This window comes from Cladophialophora psammophila, assembly GCF_000585535.1.
Source record: "Cladophialophora psammophila CBS 110553 chromosome Unknown aczJe-supercont1.37, whole genome shotgun sequence".
Taxonomy (NCBI): domain Eukaryota; kingdom Fungi; phylum Ascomycota; class Eurotiomycetes; order Chaetothyriales; family Herpotrichiellaceae; genus Cladophialophora; species Cladophialophora psammophila.
The window spans coordinates 291,525-313,409 of NW_006912958.1; the positions used below are offsets into that span (position 1 = coordinate 291,525).

Consider the following 21,885-nt stretch of genomic DNA (forward strand, 5'->3'; position numbering starts at 1 on the left):
AACTTCACGGCTCTACATGTTTTGCCACAGTATGGACAATGGGAGTGCGCCCCAGGGGCATAATCTTCGTCATGATCGAATATCCCGGGCCCAATCCCGCATTTGCTGCTTGGATCGCCGCAGCACCCGCCCTTGTCCTCTGCGTCTTCGAGCTGTTCCTCGGAGGCTTGTCTGGATCGACATTGGGTTTTCATAATGCTCCGTTCGGCAATGCCAGCAATATAAGTCGAAGACAGCTCCGACCCTGTGGAAGGGCAGTATCACTAAGGCAAGCATTGGATCTCACCAAACCATTCCTCCCACGCTCCTGACTTTAATCCCAGAGTGCAAAACATCAACGAAGGCTTTCAAGAAATTCATTGAGTTTCCTCAGTGACGAAGGCTTGAATGATGTCCGCGAATTGCCGCGAGATGCCATTTATCCCGAGGCGTCGGAGAGTCGACTCGAGAACACATAAGGTGCTGGCTTTCATCTCTGCAGTATTTGCTCTGAGGATTCTTTTCAGATCCGAGACCGCCTGGCCGAGGATATTCGGAAGTGGCCCCGAAGGGCTCCTTTCCTCCCGTAGGAGCCGAAACTCTGGAAGCTCCATCAAGTACTCGAACGTTTCGTCGAGCGGCATGGATGCGTTAGAAGGAGCAGAGGCTGTGGACCAGGGTAGGTAGAGCAGATAACAGTACCAACAAAGAGCAGCCGAGAACAGGATTCTTGCCGTGTGATTGGCGACGGCGGAATCCATAGTTGTGGATGCAACCCACGTTTGCAAGCACAGAGCATGGAGAAGGCACCGTTTTGAATCCGCGGAAGAGATCCACGCTCCTACCTGAGCTTGTGTGGTAGCAGAGATCTTGCTTCCTTGCCTTCCTGAGGCCAACTCCAGAAGGTCCAGATCCACAGCCAGAGTCATGAATGTATGGTGCCAAAGCGGCTTTAGGCAGAATGGAAGCTCGGGTTGCTTGCCCTTCCGGCATTGTCCTGCACTACAGCAATTTGTGTTTGAGCTGTACCACCTCGCAAGATCAGCTTCCAACTCAGTGATGCGCTGTGACGAGAGTATGTTTAAGCCTCGAGATTCGCAGATAGTGGCACCAATGCCCGACAGTGCGGCCCAAGAATTCAACATGGACGGATTGTTTATGTTGCCTTCAAACACGCAGTTCTGGGATTTGGCACGCTCATGGGAGTCTAAGCTGACTTCATTCGGCTGCAATGTCACTTGCGATTGTCGGCTTTTCCGGTGTGTCCTGTACTTCATCGCCCATATGGTCGCTGTTGGCGCTTGGAACAAGTCTGCTGAAGCAATGATAGGCAGACGACGAGCTGGATGGCGAAAAATTGGTTCGTGGTGGAAGAGAGCGACGATCTCGGCATCATGGATATGCAAAGTTACAGCCGCCCTTGTGAATGTCAGTGATAGACTGCACGATATGACAAGTCCTGCAGTTGTTACCTCTTCATCTCTTCATAAAGAGCCCACTGTTTCCATGCCTTTAGAAGTTCTTCTGCCGAGATCGTGTCCGGGACATCAACTTCGGGGAATTCAGAGAAAAGCTTTACGTGGCGGCCAAGCTGAGACGCAAATTTAGCCTGTGCCATTGAGAGGCGCGGGGGATTTACCGAAATAAGGCTTCCAAGATAGGCATCCGCGATTGTACGATGGGCGGGGTCAGATGACAATATTGCAAAGTTCTGCCCGATTATTGCCCCTTTAACAGTTTCTCGCATGAGGTGCGGCTCTCCAGAGAGTCGTTTCTCCCATGAGCGCCCATTCCCAGATTTGATTATGCGTTCGAAAAGTGTCAACCCTATCCTCGTAGCCTTATCTGACATCATGGTCATGGCCCCCGTGCAGCACATCGTTAGGACGACGAGAATATTGTTTACGCTCGGTTTGAAAGTTGGGCCATGTATGAGAGGTAATGCGATGTTGGAGCGCGTAAAATACAAATGAATACATAGGTTCTGTGAGATTCGTCAGATAAATAACTCTCACATGGAAAGATGAAATACCAGGAAATCGATTGATGGAAGTGGGTCGTTACGCAACGGTGCACGGAGTTCTTCGTCCATATTTGTGCGGTACATCTCGTCGATCTCTCCCCTCATAGCATCAATGACCTGCCTTCCTACTCTGTGGTTGTCGTCTGGAACATCATGGACAGTACTATGGACCTGAACATACCATACCGGCCCCAGGTCTAGTACAGCTGGAGAGTTATTGTTCTCCCTGGCGGAGGGTAAATGTGACAAGGTCGAAGTAGGCTGGTCGTGGATATCACGCGGTTCATTCCAATTGAAATCCCCGCTCCCAACATCGACAAAATTCTCATCCAAAAGCCAGTTTGTGGCATCGAAATGCAGGAGGTGATCAGCTAGAGGGGAGACATCTATTGCAAAGTCACGGGTTGTTAGCATTTCTGCCGTTGGCAGCGAAAGACTCCGTTCATCTAAATTTCCGTTTGTAGATAGATGAACGGGCTTTGAGAGAGCGCTCGACGCTTTCTGGATATCTTCCGGGACCAAAAATTCGGATTGGGGAGGTGTCGTGATACACTCCCCGTTGGGGCCCTCGATTGCCAGACTGGAGCTGGTGTCTGCCGGATCAGGATGAGATCCCAATGCTGGTGCAATAGAAAAGTCCGTGTTGGAATCGTGCTGGACCTGTTCTATGTCGGCGGAGTGCAAGATATCATGGTGGTTTTCGTGCGCGTTGTCTCTCATAATCACGAATGAGTGTTCTCTCCCCCTTCGCGGTATTTTATGAGTCCTGAGGTGGCGCAACAGCGAGTCACTTCACTGATTAGCCGTATCACACTGTGTGGCGATGAAATAGAGACGCACTAGCGAGAGTAGAATTTCGGACATTCCTTGCAGCCGAATGGCTTTTCATTTGTATGCGAGCGGAGATGACGGTTGTAGTGGTCTGTTTTCTGGAAGACTCGTGAGCAATAAGGACAATTTTGTCTCGTGTCCGTTGAGCGTAACAAACGCCGTCGGACGCTGGGTGTTTCAGGCCCAGGATCCGCAACGACATTTGCCATTTGCAGCGTTGGATTGTTGTCCACACGTAGATGGACAAGTGAGCCTCGGGAGCCTCAGTTTGAAAGCCGACAACAAAACCTTCCAAGTTTCTTGGCAGGAATCTCAGAATTTTCAAAATGGTAGTCGGTTTGCAATTGCAATCAGTCGCCAGTTCGGAGCAAAAATAGTCCCATTCGCAGCCAGGAGGTGCCACTCCTTACCCGACTCTCTGATTGCCGCTATGCCCCCTTCCATCTGTCCGCGTAGCTCCTGCAAGATAGCGCCAAGACATTGCAAGATGCGCTCCAACTTTCGAAGTGATTCGGCGGGGAGAAGTGGTGGGACCACGGTAGAGCGCTATCACGAAATCTAGCTCTGGCCATTTGGCAGTGCTCGCTCTGGAAATTCCTTAGCTATGCGCTCACAAGCCGATATGGAGTCTTGATTGGGCCTTGACATCCATCTTTTACAATCGTCTCTCGGAGGCCACCGGCACTTTCATACACCCAGCACAAACAGAAGCATGGGTCATTTGGGGAAAAGCCAGCATGAAGTACAACAAGGCGGCTCATTACGAGCATTTGCTCTTGATGGCGGGAAATAACCGAAGCCGGTCGACTTCAATGTCAAGGTAGCTCAAGCTACTGCTGCTCGACCTCTCAACAATCAGAAAACCACAAGAACCATGCTCCTATTTCGGCCTGGATCGGCTCCACTAGCTGCATTTCCAAGTTCAGTCTTGGATAGCAGGATGTTGTCTTGATTATGCCGTCCAATGGTAGAGCTGTTCGGCCATTGCCAGCGAGTGCCCAACCCAGCGACAGGAACGAGACAGCTATGCACAGCACGCCGTCCGCCTCACAACGGTCTCTGATCAGCCCTCAAACGCTTTTCCATGCCAAGGGCACCGCCTCTTCAAGCTGGACAATATCATCATGAATTCACCACTACGAATCTCTGAGGTCTCGCTGATTACCTCATCGCATTGTACCTTCGTCATTTCTGTCATTCACAAGTACTTCTGAGTCGTTTCGACAATGTATTTCGCAAAGGCTTCCGGATGCGAAACGTACGGAAAATGGAAGCCAGGAAGGGTTTTGATCGGGATGCCCTCTCGGGTCGCTATCACGACATTCTCGAAGAAAACCTGAGTGGGACCCGCAGCGCCAACGGTCCAATCTATCGGAACTTTGTGTAGGTCTTCGGTCTTCGTCGCCGCGGACCCGGGTATGGTGCGAGGATAGCCGTAAGCCCAACGGACATAATTGTCACAGAGCCTCTCGTGAACTTCTGGTCCGAGTGCGTCCCATGCCTCTTCATTCGCTGACATGGCCCGCGAGGCAGCTGCCATATCTCTAGAGATTGTGGCAGGGTCGGCATCGTGAATATTTTGAAGGTTTTCGGGGTTCGCGGTTGGGACCTCATGTGGCATCCCGTTCCGCACGCGATCGGGAAATCCTGAGCACAATGCAAGCACGGTAGATGCCCCCGAACTACTACCCCAGACGGATGCGGTTTTGACGCCCAGCTGGTCCATGACGGTGACGATGTAATTAGCCAGTTTGTGGCCTGTGACGTTCTGGTAAGTTTCCGGCGGCGCAGAAGAGGACCTCGACATTCCAGGCATATCAAATGTGGTCACCTTGAAGCCACTGCTAGCGATGATAGACATCGGCTTGTCAAACATCTGACAGTCGCCCAAGCCGTCCGGAATCAAGACAACATCAGGGCCAGAACCCTCTTGCTCATAGTACCAGTTTATACCATCTTTAGTGAGAACGGTAGACCTTAATCGTTTGGGCGCCATGGTAACAAGTTCAAAGTCAGGCTGTGAGTGAAAATTGATAAAGTCAGAAGGGGATGTTCGTGGTTGAGTTACAAATATGTGTGTCTATGTCCGAGTCAAAGAAGGGGGGGGTTGAATTTGGTCCCGCAAGCAAGTTTCCAAAGTCCCGCAGCCCCGCCATCTGGAAATCTCACGGGACACATTTGCAACATTGTGCAAAAAGGGGGCCTGAGTTATGCTTTACAGGGTCCGATGTTGCATCATTGGGGGAGGTCGTCGGAACCGAATTCTACCGTTGACTGGCTACACGAAAGCAGCTGTAACAAAGTCACAGCTTATAGTACTCATATTCGTTCTTCGTGCCAGTAGTATCAAACCTCCCTCTACGTTAACGTTCGGAACATCAATCACACTCCCAGATCATCTTTTTATCACTGCCATCAACGCATCGGGCAGATCTCTCTCAGCCTCACTAGCCTACACGACTATAGAATGAAAAGCGAAATGTCCTCATTAAACACCCCTTTCTCCTAAGCCTCGTCTCCGATGCACTCACTGTCATCGGATCAACTTCGCTCCATGTCCTCATACAAAGTCTCTCCTTCTGGACAGGTGTGAGATCGTATCGCATACTTGAGAATGTTCCTTCCTAGAGTCCCTCAAATATTCACCTGTTTGACCTTGATCAGCTGCATGTTCGAGAGGCAGAGAGCCTTGCTGTATCCAAGCCGCAATCGACAAGAGGCCCCTCGAGAATGACAAGGCTCGCGAGGACGAAGACCATCGATCCGAGCATGACGGAATCTTAGCGATGAAAGCGAGCAGTTTGTGCACAAGAGAAACATACCTTTGAAATTGTAGGTGTATCTGGCTGCCGGTCGAGCAGCCTAAACAGCCAGGTGAGCCTGATGTTGTGGCCGATTGCGCTGAGATGGGCTAGGGTTGACCATGCTCAACTGAACCCACAGTTACTCTTTCTGACCATTGATTGCAGGTCTCATTCCAGGCGGTCTGAGCCCAAGATTTCTGTCGAGTCTGCATCTTAGGATGCAGCCCCAATATTAATCGTCCCTCCGGAGAAGCCCACCAGATTCAAGCTGACCTTCTGGCTCATTCAGGCAATTTTGACCTAAGGATGATACAACCGCAAGAGCCCTAGCGCTACGGACTCTCGCCATACAAGGAAATGATAAACCAATATCTTATGCAGGAGTCTTACTTTGTGGAGTATATCAAATTAGGTGAATACACTGGCGAATGACTGTACTCAGCCTTATGCTTCCGGAACCATTTAATGGCCGCATGGCCGCAATAATGTACTTCTTTCCTCCCTTCAACTCGTTTGAATTTCCCTTTCTACTTCTCCACTGTGGGTTGCTCGTTGGATCTCAACAAAGATTTTGTCGTGCTCTGTGCATCATTGCGGTCACCATGAAGCTTCAATCCACCAATCTCCTCTTTGTGGCAGCGGCCATGGCCTCGAGTGCATCCGCACAAATCAGCTTCAACACCTGCGTCGGTCCACCAGCCTCAGACTTCTGCGGTGCCGGCGGCGCATGTCAACTCCCCAGCGGAGCCCTGCTCTGTTGCTCGGGGAACATCAACTGCGGATCCAACAACGTCTGCATGTACATCCAGGACGAAGGCCAGGCGCTTTGCGATTGTGACGGGATTTGCATCCCTGGAGGAAATGGTGATCAATGCTCTTGTGTATGTTGAAGCATGCTCTTTAAGGCTCCAATCGGAGAAGACACTAAAGATGACTGATATCGTATTGCTACAGGGTAATTAAACTGGGAATGGGATTCTCGAATATGCAGACAAGCTCCGTGGGGCAGATGGTCTGGTTTTACCACGGCAGCTAGAAATTCTCCTCAGGCATTAGACATGCGTCATGGGAAAGAGCTAGTTGATTTTCAAGTGTGCTCCCAAAAGTTATGAGCATCGGGACCGGACCATGGTATCAAAAATTACTTCTAAGAAAGGGTAAAAAAGGACACAAAAAAGAAAAAAAAAAACTGGCTAGCATTAGCATTTCAGCGGAATCGAGGATGAATTGTATTCTGACGCGCTGGACATTTCGGTGCGGCGTAGTCTCGAACCACTCATCTTAGACGTTGACGCTGATTTGAACGTGCTCAAGTCTCCCTCCTAAGCAGTAAATCGGATGGTAGGAAGTGCGTAAGGCGTCCCAAACTCCAAGGGGGACAGACATTTCCAAGCGCTGGTCGTGGTGAGTTCCCTTCGCAACGACGATGGGTTGAAAGCCCACAGGCACTCCGGTTCACACCTATGTCTAGGAAGGGAGACGGGTGAGTTCCTTCACAACGCACCTCTCGGGGCTTGAGCCGAAGGGATTGCGTCTGGTAAATCCGTAATAATCCATATTCCCGTCCAGGAATTTTAGATGCGCTTTTCCGGAGACTGTTCGCTAACCTCTGGATTGCCGCCTGTCTATCTGACTCGCATGTCTATTTATTCCTCGAGGTATCCCTCAAGAGCGATTGCCCTTTGATAACTTTCGTCGTCTTGAGCTTGACAGCTTCACCCTGCCCGGTTTTGCTCGTTGCCCGAGACGATCAGATAACAACGTCCTTGCAGAAAGTATAGTCCTTCCAGCGAGCAGCCACTCTTGCGTGATCCAACCTCGTTCGGAGATTCCATTTTCAATAACCGAACACATGCGCAGCGTCAAGGAGATTGGATCAGGAGGCGAATGGACATAGAAACAGATAAGGAGAAAGCCATCTTCTCGAAGCATTTATTACTCATAGTGCAATACTCAGACAGCCTAGGCTTGGGAGCAGCGCCGACATGTACATAGGGAATAGGAACTCGAGCTCATCTCACCAACAATTTCCCAGTCTCTATCCCACTGCATTCTCCTACAGCATAATGTGGCCCATTTGGTAATTAAATGTGGCCTTAGTCTGCTGCATCCACTCAGACTGTTGCCGATGCTGTTTCCAGGGTACGTAGCTCGGCATGTTGTCGGACATCCCCTTTTAGGTCTATTAGCTCTTGAGCCCGACTCTTTTTTTCGTCTCCTAGTGAAATGACCTTGTCAAGGGTGGGGTCTTCGAAAATGCCAGTTCCGTCCTTGGTGAGATGCACCACGACTTCATCTCCAAACAGCGCGGCAAGTTCTTCCGTGGGCAGATTTTTCGTCTCTTTTATGAAAAAATAGATCAAATAGAAGTGCCATCCATTATGAATCGCGCTCCTTTTTTTGGCAAGATCACGGAAATTGAAACGTTGCGAAAGGTGGGGAGGATGTACATAACCTTGAAGGCAACCCCACTCGACGTTCTATATGTGAGAGATCCGATGAAAAATGAGAAAAAACCGAAACTGATACCCTTCGCGCGGTACCTTGTTGGCCAAACCTCAGAAGCCCAAATGAATGCCGGAGAATCAATGAATTGAAACGTGATGATATAGATCAAAAGGAACAAGAGGCAAGCCCCAAGGCTACCGCGGCTATCTGTGTCGATGTACGCGTTCTGCAGAAGGGACTCGGCAAGGAGTGCTAGCGCTAGCAATGGATACGCAGTGACTGTATCAAAAGGGCTGCCGTTAGAATGTGTGGCATATGCTCAGGTTGAGAGGAGAGAGTGAGTCCCAGATGTTGTTCTTACGCAGAAGTGTTCGTCTACCGATCCTGTCGACGATGGAAATGATCAACAGCGTGACCAACGTCCCAATTGTGCACCAGACTCCTGAAAGCCTCGTGAGAATTTATTGTGATTATGTTCAGGTAGAAATATTCACCATACATGACCAGTGGCATGACACCAGTCAAGCCGAGACCTGAGAAAGTAACTAAAAGATAATTCGAAATGCCAATGATCCGGTATCCAAGTTAGAGAAAAAAGCATAAGGTGACCGCAACCCCACGTACTCCTGTCGATGGTGATGCAAAGTCAGAAGACAGATCAGCGGTGGAAAATAAAAAGTGTATCGAACAGTGTCTTACAGAAGAAAGATGGCCAGAATCGCCCTGCGCCTCAATGTTGGCTTTCTGAAGATCTGAATGAAGCCCGCCTCTTCTTCCTTGTTATGTTCGGCCTGTAGCACAATTTGTGTATATTCTGCACGTGCTCCCTTGTCTTCTGGATGTTTTGGCGTGTGATGTAGCCGGCAGAGAATTTTGCATGCTTCTTCCTTCCTCCCAATCAAAATAAGGTACCGGGGGGTCTCATCGTGACGGGTCAATAGGGAAGGAAAATCTGCTAGGAAGAGTTGACTTACCTGGGATTGTTGGCAGCGCTATGAGTAAGAGTAATGATGAGACGCAGGCAAGAGCCTGAGGAACACGCTATTATACTTTAGCATTTACATCCACTGCGATCCAGGCACAACTTGAAACTTAGTCAGTGCCTTGAGTGCGTTCAAATATTGGAAGAATCATTTACACCAAATATCCTGTTCCGAAGCTCAAAAGTGGCAAGCCAGAGAGCAGGCCTTGCTGGTGAGGAGGTGTGATCTCTGACAGATAAAGCGGCACGAGAGGAAGGACCATTCCTAGTCCGAAGCCTTGAAGCAGGCGTACGACGACCAACATCGGGATGCTGATTGCTCCAGCTGCAAGTGCGCCTCCTATGAGGGCATACATCGCGGAAACCGCCAGCCCGATTTTGCGGCCCCATTTGTCGGCGACGAAGGACTGCGCGACGGATCCAAAAGCTGCACCGACTGTGAACAGGGCATTCACAGTATCAATAATACTAGCAGTGTGTTTACTGGTTGGATCGAGGTTGAAATAGGAGTAAAACCCCGGCTGACCTTCCGCAGCGACGAAGACAGAAAAGCCAAACCCGTATGTGAAACCACCAAACCCTAGAACTGTGTATATGTAAATGTTGTAAAGGCTAAGACTCGCCATTTTGCTAGCTGCCGCAGAACAATAATAGAGGGAAAATTATGCAGACTAGTAAGAAAGAAAACCTAGTCTTTATATGGGAAGTTTGAGCGCTGGACGCCGAGCAATAAACCCAGGGGACAAAACCCCATGGGGAGCAGGTAGCCCACTCTAGATAGAGGAACCAGTGGCAAGGCTTGGGCGCTGGCAGCCGTATGACCCACATGTCCTTTACCGTATTCTACCACTACTAGACCACTCAGAAAGAAAATGTCTTTTGGCTCCTACGCTGGCAAGTGCTTGTCTCAAATCTCGCCGAGGCGGCAGTGAGCACAACTACTATGTTTGGTATTTTAACCGGAAAACCTCTCGGATTTCGGTGGAATACCTCGGACTTTGATCCAATATAAGTTTACGACGTTTAGAATTCATCCTCCAAGGCGCAAACGGAGGCCTCGAAGCGTCTGGCGGTGGTCTACCTAGTATGAAGAGCATATCTGCTTCGTCTGACTTAACCTATTACGGCAACGCTTCTTCTGATCTTGCATGTAAACCAGTCCCGCTCCGGTTAAGCGCGTTCCCAAGTCCAATAACAATTTAGCTCGTCGGCGCATATCAGCTTCGTTTTGGGTTGCAATTTGCCAATGAATTGAAAGAGTCGAAGCTAATCACGATTTGGTTTGAGTCGTTTGACTCGTCTTTGATCACCTGACACATTTAGTTGTTGTCCGGGGCAGTTGCCAGCTTTTCTAATGGCAATCCTATCCTACGGCATCCATTATCACAAGCCAACTCAGGTAGATTAGCATTAGTCCGCTGCAGCGATGTACGAGTATAATTATGGCTGAGAGGTATAGTTTAACATCCACAAGGCCAAAATTATACTAGTTGAGCACATCTTTGCAGTTTTCTTGACCAGTTTTACCTCGGACATGTCGTTATCTACTCTAATCCTTGTCAGAACGTAACACATTTTACTGGACGTTAACGTAGGTGGAAATATCTCTGGAAGGCGAATCCAAAGTCCAATACATTGAAACAGGAACACGTTTGGCAACAAGGTCGATATCAATAGCCGTATCAATCTCAAACAACCGTATGCCGAGTCGGGCAAAAGTGTAATTCACCAACACGCTCGAGTTTATTTAGTAAAGGATTCCCCCCTTTTCAACCCAGACGATGTGTATGGCCAGCGGTCCGAACTCTCAAGGGTAGGGATTGTGGAAATAATGTTTAGAAGAAACTTGACTGCACAATTTTGGGGGTTTAAAGTTGACGTCAAGTGGTCACCGGACGATGCTTATTTCGCGTGCCTTGGACGCAGCGTTTTCTTGAGAGCCGAATGAGCACGATGTTCTGGCCTGAAAATATCCTCTTCATCAGAGACGAGGCTGTTGGTTGGTGCATTCTGCCATTCAGGAGGGAAGCCAGGGTAGGGTAAGTCTTGTGGCGCAAACGGATATTCGAACATGATAGATGCCGACGTCGCCAGAGAATTCAGAGTGTCAATCCAGCACTGTTGTTCTTGGTATTGGATTTGGGGTCGTGACTCGCCATTAGTGTCTTTTCTGTGATGTCCGATGGCAAAACCTGTGCCGATTGCAGGGCACTCAGCTTGTATTCTGTTGGACCACATCGCTTCATCCCAGTTTTCAATATTTTGACTCGAGACTTGCTCGAGCCGCAGATTCTCGCCCGATAGGATAGAAGACTGTGAGGCATTGTGCTCCAGAACGGCTGAGAGTGCCTCTCTGGAGACGAATTCATATTCATCTTGAGTCATCGTCGCGGTGGAAAGCAGTCTAAGCACAGAAGATGGCGTTATCATCGCGCTCGCGGGATTTGTGCTTGTTGTTCCTGCCATAGCCTGTTGAGGTTCTATCGAGTATCGCGCCCGCTTTTCAGAACGCCCTTGAGGGATATGAGATCTTGGGAATTCATAAACATCAAGAGGCAAATCCCAGAATTCGAAGAAAGCATGTACTTGTGGACTGCTGGGCCGCGCAACCTCTTCAAAGAGATCATGAAGTTTGCCGTTGGGGCTGCAAGGATCGCCTCTGGCCATGGATTTCGGGCTCTCAAGGCTCTTCTTTAGGTCTGTTCCTCGCGAGTGAAGTCTCCTTTGCATCGCTGGGGCGCACCCGTACGTAAAAGGAGTCTTTGTATGCAAAATCATGAAGCAGAGACGTCGTCTTGGTCCCCGACTCGATCCAAAACTTGATGTGTACAAGAAATGACCGTTGCTTCTGCTTGCCGGAGCAGAAGCACGAGAAGAGAGTAGGAGCATTACTAATTATTGTCAGAAGATAGAGGCTGGAAAGTTTGCCGGTGAGCTTGGTTTGCTGCAGGGTCAGATGGCTTGCGTACCTAATCCACGTATGGTATAGCTATTATTTCGCCATTCGAGACCGACCTTACGCCGGTCTCCATCTTCTTTTCCAGTGATGATTTCCTACGTTCCGGGGGCTCTCGATTCGCATCACTCAACGAGCTTTTTCGCTGCATCGATCTCCGACGATAGCCAGCAAAAGCTTCACAGGGGGTCATCCATAGCGATCTACAGGTTGATTCCAGATTCCAGTTTTCAATGTCATTCATATTCCTTGTACTCCTTGAGTCAAATCGCTTACCATTTTTGACTGTGAAAAATGATCTAACCCGTCTAGATTGCGAGAGTTGCAATGAAGGTGGCCTTCTATCTGCCAGTCAGAAGCGACGCACTTGGGAAGCAAAGAGATAAACAGCTGGCTCTCGAACGCGGGCCATGACTGAAAACTCCAAGAAAGAATTTGAATTTTTGAGTAATTGATGTTCGAGAACCCATCTTCCAATCGAGTCAACACTTTTTGCCTTAGAACTCATGCAACATTATCAAGAGTGGCTTATCAACGAACTTTCAGCCGATCCTTACCCGGCGATTTGTACTGTTTGTGGACGCGCCTTACAATCTAGAAAGGTTTCTTCATCTGGCGATTCTAGCATGTGATATTCTATTTTATGACAATGGGCAAGGTTTTATCAGGACTATGCAATGTCAGAGATAGGTGTTTTCAAGGCGGGTCCTCGTGTGGCTATAGCTGTATATTTCGTCCGTTTTACGGTCCAAAGACACGGCTTACCAGATTTAAATGGGGGTTATTCTTTGCAAAACGATGTCTACAGTCGATGGCCGAAACAAATCTCATCCGCATTTTCCAAGAATCTGGGAGCCGTGCTGGTTGAACTATAACCAAAGCAGGAGATATGTCACCAACCATCATATTGATCAGCGGTGCCAACAGAGGCATAGGTAGAGGTCTCCTTGAACGCTATGTTGCTCGACCAAACCACGTCATTATCGCAGCAAACCGGGACCCAGACAGTGTCTCGTCCAAAGAGCTCACGACCTTACCTAGGGGATCGGACAGCCGTGTTATTGTCGTCAAGGTAGATGCAAAGAGCGAAACAGATGCCTCGGACGCCGCCAAGGAGCTCCAGGAACAGGGAATCGATTATATCAATCTAGTCATTGCCAATGCCGGCGTTGCCTATGCATTTGGCTCCGTCGCCAATGTCGACATCAATGCCGTTCGAGGTCACATCGAACCCAATGTTTATGGCGTTGTACGGCTCTACCAAGCTATGCTGCCCCTACTACTTCACTCTGTCAACCCGAAATGGGTGACTATGGGCTCAATTGCCGGAAGCATTGAGGTATATCACTTTTTGTTGTTGCGTGCATATAGCGTCTTCGCAGAATTGTGGCTAATATAACTCTTGCTCTATAGTAAGTTATATGTCCTGGGCATTACGGTTGTTGGAAGAGTCGTTATATCGACTTGGAGAGCCGTTTTCTGTTTGTGCTGCTTTATCGTTACTTGGATCTAATGGTTGGCGAAGGAACCAACCTCCAATCGACAACTGCGCTTATGGACCGTCCAAAGCTGCAATACACTGGTTCACGAAGAGAATGAACGGCGAGGAGGAAAAGCTTACTGCTTTCGTAGCCCATCCTGGGTAAGTTGTCGGATGTCTTGTCTCTATGTTCAGTCGATTCTCACATCTAACCTCTCTCATAGATGGGTTCGGACCGATATGGGTGACAGCGGTGCTCGAGTCTTCGGTCTGGAGCATGCTCCTGACAGCCTTCTTGATTCATGTGATGGTATGATCAAGCTGTTCGATGAGGCTACGAAGGAAACTCACGGCGGTAAACTATGGCAGTACGATGGCATTCAACTACCTTGGTAGACTCGTCAATAAATTTCCTAGGGCCTTGATTGAACAAGTCTGGTCTGGCACAGCCTGAACAGGGTGAACGTTTATGTGCCACCATTTAAAGGCCAAGGCCTGAGCGTGTGAAGCAGTACTTTGTATAAGCTTCATTTTCCCTCAAAACTCCGAAATGGTCGAGATCCACCATCCAACCATGAGATATAGGATGGATGCAATCTTCGCTGGCTTGTGGTCTGACACAAGGCTCTCTTTCATTGAAAAATTAGTCATCAAGTCCGAAATTAACGGCTGTCCATTGAAAATTACCCGACCAACCACTTTCGAAATCCAAGGGAAAGTAGTCAAATTCAGGTATTGGGCTTGCAAAATCTGCCAACTTGTCTTGCTCGTGGCAATCAGCAGTTTGAGAAATTCCTTCCTTGCCGGATGCGGTCGTCTTGCATGATTATGCCTGGGGCTTGTATGTTTGTAACTCCATGACACTTTTCCGCTGGATCGATTAGGAGTGTTCGTGAGGCTTGTATACCGAAAATTCCGGCCGTATCCAGTTGTCTGGCCTTGATCATCTGTCCAACAAGATACACGCATGATCCGCGGTGGGCCACACCTCTTTGAGGCTCCAAAGCCCTCGAACGCACTGCTGGAACGTAATTTGTGGCAGATCTGCCAAGCATTTACCTGACGACTTGGCTTCAGCCAAGAGGGAGGCGACAGTAGCGGTTAGACAAGTGATAGGTATTGAGGGAAGGAAGCGAAAGAGATTTTGTTTTTGGGTGGATTGCACCAATTCCGCCATTCCTATAGCACAGTCTCTGACAAAAGGCAGTGACTTATGCCGTAGTTGTCGTACTGACAAACTGGACCGTCCACCTGATAGGCTCAAGGGACGGTGTAGAGCTTCGAGAACCAGCAAGAACACCATCCTGAGATAGACGCTGTGTAGATGAAGAAATGTCGTGGTGGGCCCATCAAGATTCGCACTCTGCTGTATTTGACAAAGTTTTGGGAGCTGATTGTTCTATTCGTCAAGTTCATTTGCTCGTTTGAGAAATCCTTCCAGGTCAAAGTTTGAAACTTTCGGATTGTAGAACATCCTCGGTCCGGTGTTGGGACCCCTGATTGATCGGAGAAGGTAAAGCTTCTCGAGCACTCGGCCCACCGTCGAGAGGAGCTTCACTTTGGCCATGAACATCTTGGCTAGGGCAACTCTGCAATCGTAGTCTATCATGGTAAAGGCGTCCTGAATTCGCGTCATAGCAGTTGAAGGAGTTTCCAGATCGAAATCATCAAGGCTAAGCGCAGGAATCCGTACTTGGTCGTCCGCAAAATGCATCGGTTTTCTCGTGCCAATGGCTATCATCCGATCCCGTACGTAACAGCACCACCGCAGCCTCCGCCAAAGTTTCTGATCCCTGAGACGCTTGGTCGAGTAAGAACCCTTTTCGTTGAGACCAAGGCTCATGCCAAGTGATATGCATACGCCTAACCAATGCCAGGGATCTTTTTGATCACTCTCTTAAAACATACCAATAAGCTTGGAGTAGTATCGTCTGAATTAAAGTGACTCGGTCGGCTTCCCAGTCAAAATCGTAAAGGAGCTACTAAGTATTAGTTAAAGAAGGACAAAGAGACGATCCGGACTTTCGTTAACTTTGTTGTAAAAGTATGTGCGTGCAGTTCGGCGATCAGCAAAACCAGCTTGTCGTAGGAGTTGCTTGTCTATAAACGCGGCTGCTGTAAACATAATTGCTTGGAACAGATTCAAACTTATTTGTGTGCCATCTCGCCCTTCGGCCTCAATAGTGTGGATAAACTCTGCAAGGCAGATAACTGGTGAATATGGGTAAACATAGAGTATGAAGCATCGCAATAGTTCATCGCGAAGGTCTTTGCTAGGATTCGATAGAGCACCTGATCGAGCCAAGAACTGAAGGTTATCAGCACTGAGCTCTTGCTGCGGAGGTCTTATATAGCAAGGGACATTGTCTTCAGGTGTTTTGACCACGGATATATAGATAATAGGCTGGGTTGTCTTGGAGCTTGGGCTGTTTACCGAAACGTTGATGACAGGTGCAAGATTGTTTGTTGTCTCAGGCTGGCTGTGACAAGATCCAAGTGCTCCGTGTGAGGTGCTTTCTGAACGACATCTTAGCACACATAACGAAGATGAAGATAGCAGGTCTCACTATGGCTCGAACGACTGGACCTCTTTGTCGATTGAGCGGGAAAAGCTGAGAACCTTCTGTCGATGGACTCCTGTGTCCCAACCGCTAACTGAGAATCAAGACTTGAAAGGTCCGTGTAGGGCACATTCCCAGTTAGCCAGCGCTGTCGAAGGCGATATTTCCTGCTCCTTTTTGACTCGGTGATCAAACATTCAATGCCATCGACTTCGCAATTATGACAAGCGGCGCCAAATTTGGTGAGATCGCATCTCACTTTGCGGCTCCTGCAGTGATAGCATGCTTGAGATGCTCGAGGCTCGACGGCCCGACCAGATTCTCGATCGCCCTTCGAAGAAGATCGGTGAGGCGGATACATTAAAGTGTCAGTTCAACTTCTCACAATGAGCAATGTGAAGGATATTTGACGTGGTATCGCTCAAAAATCAGGGTGATATCGAATACTGTGCATAAGGGGGCTGTCACGTGGCTCTGCCACATAACGCACTAGCCCATTCCAGGACTAGCCCTGGCACCCCTCTCGAGTCCTTCTGACTCTCTACTTTAGACTTAGACAGAGACTTCATACAGAAAAGGCTTGACCACCAACCTGGACAGGGTCATTATGACCTTTCCGCCCGTTCGCTAGCCTGAGTTGTGATAGGGGCCGCCAGGGTGTTTCGTGGAATACACGGCTACGTCGACATGACAGACTCTGAGATCGCAAGTGCATTAGGTGGTGACCCCAGGCACAAGTTACAACTAGGCTCTGAGGCTGGTGGCCAAGCCGGATACGAAATGCTTCGTGGCAAATCCGCCATGCAGTGTCAGAAAGAACATTTCTGACCACGCGTCTTGGTCCACAATCTGATCAGGCAGGTATCAACACCATCCAACTCGAAAATCGCCGGCTCCTCGGTCCAGACGCCACACTGACCATGAAGACTGCCGCCGCAGACCGACATCACTTATTATACCACACATGGTACCTTTGCCGTGGGTATTATGATACAAATATTATCAATACAATTTTCAGCCAGGACCCAGGAGAGCATGCATGAACCATAATCCTCCTGAGATCATGTGTGGTCGGAACTCCTCTCACCTAGGCGCAACAACTCACACACCGAGGGTGCAAATAGTTATCCTGGGGCTCCCTCATTTCTGGGTAGGCTTCCCCACAGGCCAAGTCGCTTGCCCAATCCTTGTCAATCTCCACTACTGGATATGAAAGACTCTCAAGCGCGGTTGCGTATCGGCTTCGTTCTGGTCATACGCTGTGGCAGAGAGCGCAGGGTACGTGGCTCGTTTCTGCTTCGGATGTCCTCGCAGCCTCGGCTGCATTAACTAGACGGGAAGATACTTAGACTGTGGACGTGAACTATTGTTGAGCTGAATATCGGACTGCAACAAGGGACATCCACTACTGCTCGACAATACTTCGTCCTGGTCCTGACGCTTGGTATTTCACAATGGCTTACACAAATGGTGTCGTGAACGGCGTCTCACAACCTGATCACACCGCTATCGTCATTAGAGCAGGGATAAGTGATGTACGAATACTGTATGAGCTTCGTAAGCGCGGCATCGATGGCAAGTGCTTTGAAGCTGGCTCAGGTGTGGACGGAGCAAGAATCTGAACCTTTCATTTTTTGAGGAAAACACTGACGCCAAACTTTGCTGGACATCAGACATGGTTTTGGAACCGTTATCCTGGAGTCAGAGCAGACAGTGAAGTCTAGATATACGTCCTCTCGTTCCTCGAAGATATTGGTATGCAAGCGAAGTGGAGAGAACGCTTTCCCACTCAGCGAGACCTGGAGTAGTATCTGAACCGAGTGGTTGATTTCCTCGATATCCGAAGAAACATGGAGCTCAGTACTCGGATCACCTCAGCGCATTATGATGAAGCACAAAACCTTTGGAAGGTCACTACTTCCAACGGCAAATCACATAACTGCACGTACCTCATAACTGCGACTGGTCCACTATCAGCACCAATAAATCCACCTACCCAGGGCTCGATACATTCAAGGGGGAATGGCACCACATAGGGCTTTAGACGGACAGAAAGGTCGATTTCACAGACAAACGGGTTGACATCTTTGGGACCGGTGCTACCAGTGTTCAGATTATCCCTATTGTGGCACACAGTGCTAGGAAGCTTACTATGTTTCAACGAACACCGAACTATGTTCTTCCAGGTCGCAATTTCCTGTTTATTGAAGACCAAGTACGTGAGATTAAGAATGATTTTCAGGGAATTGCTGAACGCGCCCAAGCGCAACCATTCGGTGCCGATATACCTGTCGTTAACCGCAGCTCTCTTGATGTTAAAGACGATGAGAAGTTACAGCAGATTCTTGACTGTGGCTGGGAGAGAGGAGGTCTTCGATACGTTTTCGAGACTCTCGACGATATGATGACGAATGCGGAATGCAACAAGAAAGCAAGTCAATTCAGACGCAGGAAAATACCATCTATTGTCCAAGATCCAGCCACGGCAGAGACATTGTTCCCCTACTATCCGCTCATGTGTAAGCGACCGCTGTTGGGACATTTTTATTACGAAACATTCAACACATCTAATGTTGAGCTCGTGGATCTCAAGAAAGATCTAGTTCAAGAAATCACTCTAACCGGTGCGCGCACGTCCAGCAAAGAGTTTGAGCTATTTTTCGCAATTGGTAAGTTTGAAATGTTGCAGTTTTTCCCCTTCAGTTCTTTCATTCCTTTTGCCACCTTGACTTCTCATGATACTGGGACTCCAATCAGCATGGGCCAATCTCCCAACTACAGTCGATCACACCGCAGATTGGATAGGAAGAACGATGCTGCAGATCGAATCGAGACCAAGGAGGTTGCTCGAGCATGGACTGAAAAGGTAGATAGAGCATTCTCTTCCACGTTGATGGAAGAAGGGGCGAAAGAGACCTGAGAGTGGCACGTTGGCGGTAATGTGGAGAACAAGACCGTGCGCTGTTACTACTACTTTGGGGGTGTCCCGCAGTATATTGCGCATTGCGAAGATGAGATCATATCAGGCTATCTAGGGTTCATTTTCTCAGCCCCTTCTATTCGAGCCCACTAGGTTCTGGTGAAGGGGCAGCTCTCTGCTGAATGAGTATCAGAATCGAACGCGGGCCTCTCGGTGAATGCTCACTCTTTGCTAGATGTTTCTTTCTTTATTTCTCCATCTAGATCGTCTGAGTAACAAGATATTCGAGAGGATGCCCTCTCCATGCTTTTGCCAGCTTCAAACTCTCTAAGCGGTCGCTTGAAGCACAGCTACAGATTCCCGCAGCAACGCCGATCGCGTTAAGAAGCGTTTGATTAAGAGCACACAAGCAAGCCCTCGTTCCAAGACGATCGTCCAAAGTGCCGGCGGGGACATTACCAGTTCTCCTTAGTCTGCGCATTCCCTAAACCTATATCGCCAGGCAGTTCTTGGGGTAAACCGCGGTGCGGATCGTGGTACATTTCGTGCCGTACGGGTGACGGCGCCAGCTCACTCCATGGTGCCGACGGCTGGTGAGTATTCTGATGCGGGAGATGTGAGTGACGTGCCTTGACCGAGAGTTCGGCGTCAGGAGAGACAATGTGGTTCGATGGCGAGGCCGCGAAGGGGCTACCGGGATAGACTTCCATCTCGTGCTGCGATGGTACCTTCATTCCAGCATAAGAGGGCGGATTGGGGTTACTGGGGAATGACGAGCTAGGAGCTGTGCCCGGTTTACTGTCCAGCTCCTGCTTGGAGTATCGATGACCTGGTGTATATGGAACCGCACTGATGGTCTCCCGCTTCCTCTGCTGCCATCGCCGATAGAAGCAGCAGTAGCCCACGAGTAGACCCAACGCCACCACGATGAGTGTCCCTCCGACACCAATGGCCGCTGCAACAGCCGGCGACAAGCTTCCTGGAGAGTTCTTGGCAGTTGGGGTTGAGGTCGAGGTTGTGTTCGGCGTAGCACTTTGGAATTGGAAATGCACAGACTGGGCAATATAGTTATTGCCTAGAGAGATGATGACGTCGTTGTCATAGAACATCCAAGTCCAGGAGTCCCTACGGTGTAAAGTTCATGAGCCTGTGCTATGCGTTTCTGCAAACTGGGGGGAGGGACCAAGTTACCCCTGTGGTGGCGGATGACTCAGAGTGATAGCCGTAGATCCATCATCTATGACGGCAACGATGCAAGGCTGTTCGCTCTTGAGGTCTTGCCCACTATATGTGGCCAGGTATATTGCAAGGTCCACGGGATCCAACCTAGTGTTGAGTTCAGCCTGGTACCAAGGAGAGATAGTTTTCGAAATGCTTACTCAGATGTTGACTGCCATTGCACGTCAAGGGGCCCTGTTGTTGGATAAATGGTTCCAATCTTGGGATAGATCACCTCTAAGGCCGTGACGCTGGTGAGGAGATACACTAGAAACAACAAGCGACGCCCTGCCCTCGAAACAGGGCGGTTCATATCTAGATTCTAGGGCGGAGTGTGGTGGGCCACAGGGCTGGAGCCGAGGCTAGAACCACAAACACGTGAATATCCAGACTGCTAGACTCGCCATTGCAGCGAGATATATTGGACATGAAGTGAAGAGAGTCGCGGGAAGATGGCGAGTGGAAATATCAATTCCTTGTCGGACCCCAATGTTCAATCCGAGGATCTTTGAGCTAGATTAGTTTCAGATAACGCCACAAAGCTCTCTGGAAATTGCTCCCAAAGCCACAAAATGCTGATTAGCCTGTCCCTAAACTTACAGAACGCTGGTGCTCAACCTTCGCTCGGCGAGGGAAAAAATCCCTCCAAAATGCTGTCTGGACGATTGATAGATAGATTGATTGATCGCTCTGGTGAATTCTCCAAATGGGACTGTTCGAGTTTCGCTCTACGACGTACTCCGTACCGAGTACCCTGTACCTGAATACGAGTTGACGACTCCCAAAGAGGTCGACATTACATAACACTAGTCGAATGTCTCTATGGCCTGCTGCAGGACGTTCAAAATGTCTGCAGAAATGTCGGACCAAGTAGTTTACAGAAACATTCGCAAGTTCACATTGGACAGTGAATGGGGGTATTTGTCCCCTGAGCGCCGCCTACGTTATCTGGACAAGCTGGTTATCACATAATACGAAACCCCTGACGGGTGCGATCAGGCTAGGTTTTGGGCCGAAGGCTCACCAGGCCTCGGAAACACGCTAGTAGCCCCTATAAGCCCCCCGACTACCCCCCTATTAGTACGAAGAACTCGATATTCTGACGAGCCCTATGACTCTGTAGAATCACGTTGATTCTATGTGAGTGGTGCCTCGTGTGTGCTACATTCATGATTGTTGAGCCATTCTCCAACCAACGGTGAAGGTGGGAGGATGAATCCTCGACCTGGAGCTCTGGAAACGAGATCTGCTCCAAAGAGAGTGCGTGGGCATGAAGAGACTACGTAGCTGCTGTTTATCAGATGAGTGGTCTTAACCCTGAACGAATGGCATTTATATCTCGCCTCTCAAGCCATATTTTTTGTTCATACGTTTACCCTCCTGTTCCGCTCGAAAATCAAATGATCCCGCTATATCCACAGGGAGGTGCGCATGCACCCAGCGCAGTTTCCACTCCGTACACTTCGGTGCCTGCTAGCTATGGCAGTTACAACAACCAACCGAATGGGCCTTATACAAATGTAACAAATCCCTACGCTCAGGCAAACGGGCCTTAGACAAACCCCTATGGTCCACCGAATGGACCTTATCCAAGTCCTCACGGGCACCCATATTATGGACAAGGCGGATTTCAAGCATATGAACCAAATGCATATCCGCCCCCCCTGCTAGCGATGATTCTGA

The 21,885-nt window shown here is 49.1% G+C and overlaps 8 protein-coding genes across 8 annotated transcripts; 2 read left to right on the top strand and 6 right to left on the bottom strand.

The window, feature by feature from the left end:
• Positions 1 to 356: 356 nt before the first annotated feature.
• A1O5_12795 (uncharacterized protein) lies at positions 357 to 2,722 on the bottom strand (the record flags this gene model as incomplete). Its single annotated transcript, XM_007753364.1, has 4 exons — positions 357 to 1,398; positions 1,452 to 1,570; positions 1,619 to 1,963; positions 2,012 to 2,722. 4 exons carry the CDS (start codon positions 2,720 to 2,722, stop codon positions 357 to 359), a joined length of 2,217 nt encoding a protein of 738 aa, XP_007751554.1.
• Positions 2,723 to 4,031: 1,309 nt separating this feature from the next.
• Positions 4,032 to 4,829, bottom strand: A1O5_12796 (uncharacterized protein; the record flags this gene model as incomplete). The annotated part of the gene is made up of 1 exon (XM_007753365.1): positions 4,032 to 4,829. One exon carries the CDS (start codon positions 4,827 to 4,829, stop codon positions 4,032 to 4,034), a length of 798 nt encoding a protein of 265 aa, XP_007751555.1.
• Positions 4,830 to 9,219: 4,390 nt separating this feature from the next.
• Positions 9,220 to 9,693, bottom strand: A1O5_12797 (uncharacterized protein; the record flags this gene model as incomplete). The annotated part of the gene is made up of 1 exon (XM_007753366.1): positions 9,220 to 9,693. One exon carries the CDS (start codon positions 9,691 to 9,693, stop codon positions 9,220 to 9,222), a length of 474 nt encoding a protein of 157 aa, XP_007751556.1.
• A 1,276-nt stretch (positions 9,694 to 10,969) lies between these two features.
• Positions 10,970 to 11,452, bottom strand: A1O5_12798 (uncharacterized protein; the record flags this gene model as incomplete). The annotated part of the gene is made up of 1 exon (XM_007753367.1): positions 10,970 to 11,452. One exon carries the CDS (start codon positions 11,450 to 11,452, stop codon positions 10,970 to 10,972), a length of 483 nt encoding a protein of 160 aa, XP_007751557.1.
• Positions 11,453 to 12,912: 1,460 nt separating this feature from the next.
• Positions 12,913 to 13,899, top strand: A1O5_12799 (uncharacterized protein; the record flags this gene model as incomplete). Its single annotated transcript, XM_007753368.1, has 3 exons — positions 12,913 to 13,409; positions 13,549 to 13,665; positions 13,728 to 13,899. The coding sequence occupies 3 exons, from the start codon at positions 12,913 to 12,915 to the stop codon at positions 13,897 to 13,899; spliced, it is 786 nt and encodes a 261-aa protein (XP_007751558.1).
• A 1,003-nt stretch (positions 13,900 to 14,902) lies between these two features.
• Positions 14,903 to 15,346, bottom strand: A1O5_12800 (uncharacterized protein; the record flags this gene model as incomplete). Its single annotated transcript, XM_007753369.1, has 1 exon — positions 14,903 to 15,346. One exon carries the CDS (start codon positions 15,344 to 15,346, stop codon positions 14,903 to 14,905), a length of 444 nt encoding a protein of 147 aa, XP_007751559.1.
• A 2,172-nt stretch (positions 15,347 to 17,518) lies between these two features.
• A1O5_12801 (uncharacterized protein) lies at positions 17,519 to 18,984 on the top strand (the record flags this gene model as incomplete). Its single annotated transcript, XM_007753370.1, has 2 exons — positions 17,519 to 17,643; positions 18,117 to 18,984. 2 exons carry the CDS (start codon positions 17,519 to 17,521, stop codon positions 18,982 to 18,984), a joined length of 993 nt encoding a protein of 330 aa, XP_007751560.1.
• Positions 18,985 to 19,439: 455 nt separating this feature from the next.
• A1O5_12802 (uncharacterized protein) lies at positions 19,440 to 20,093 on the bottom strand (the record flags this gene model as incomplete). The annotated part of the gene is made up of 1 exon (XM_007753371.1): positions 19,440 to 20,093. One exon carries the CDS (start codon positions 20,091 to 20,093, stop codon positions 19,440 to 19,442), a length of 654 nt encoding a protein of 217 aa, XP_007751561.1.
• Between the last annotated feature and the right edge of the window lie 1,792 nt (positions 20,094 to 21,885).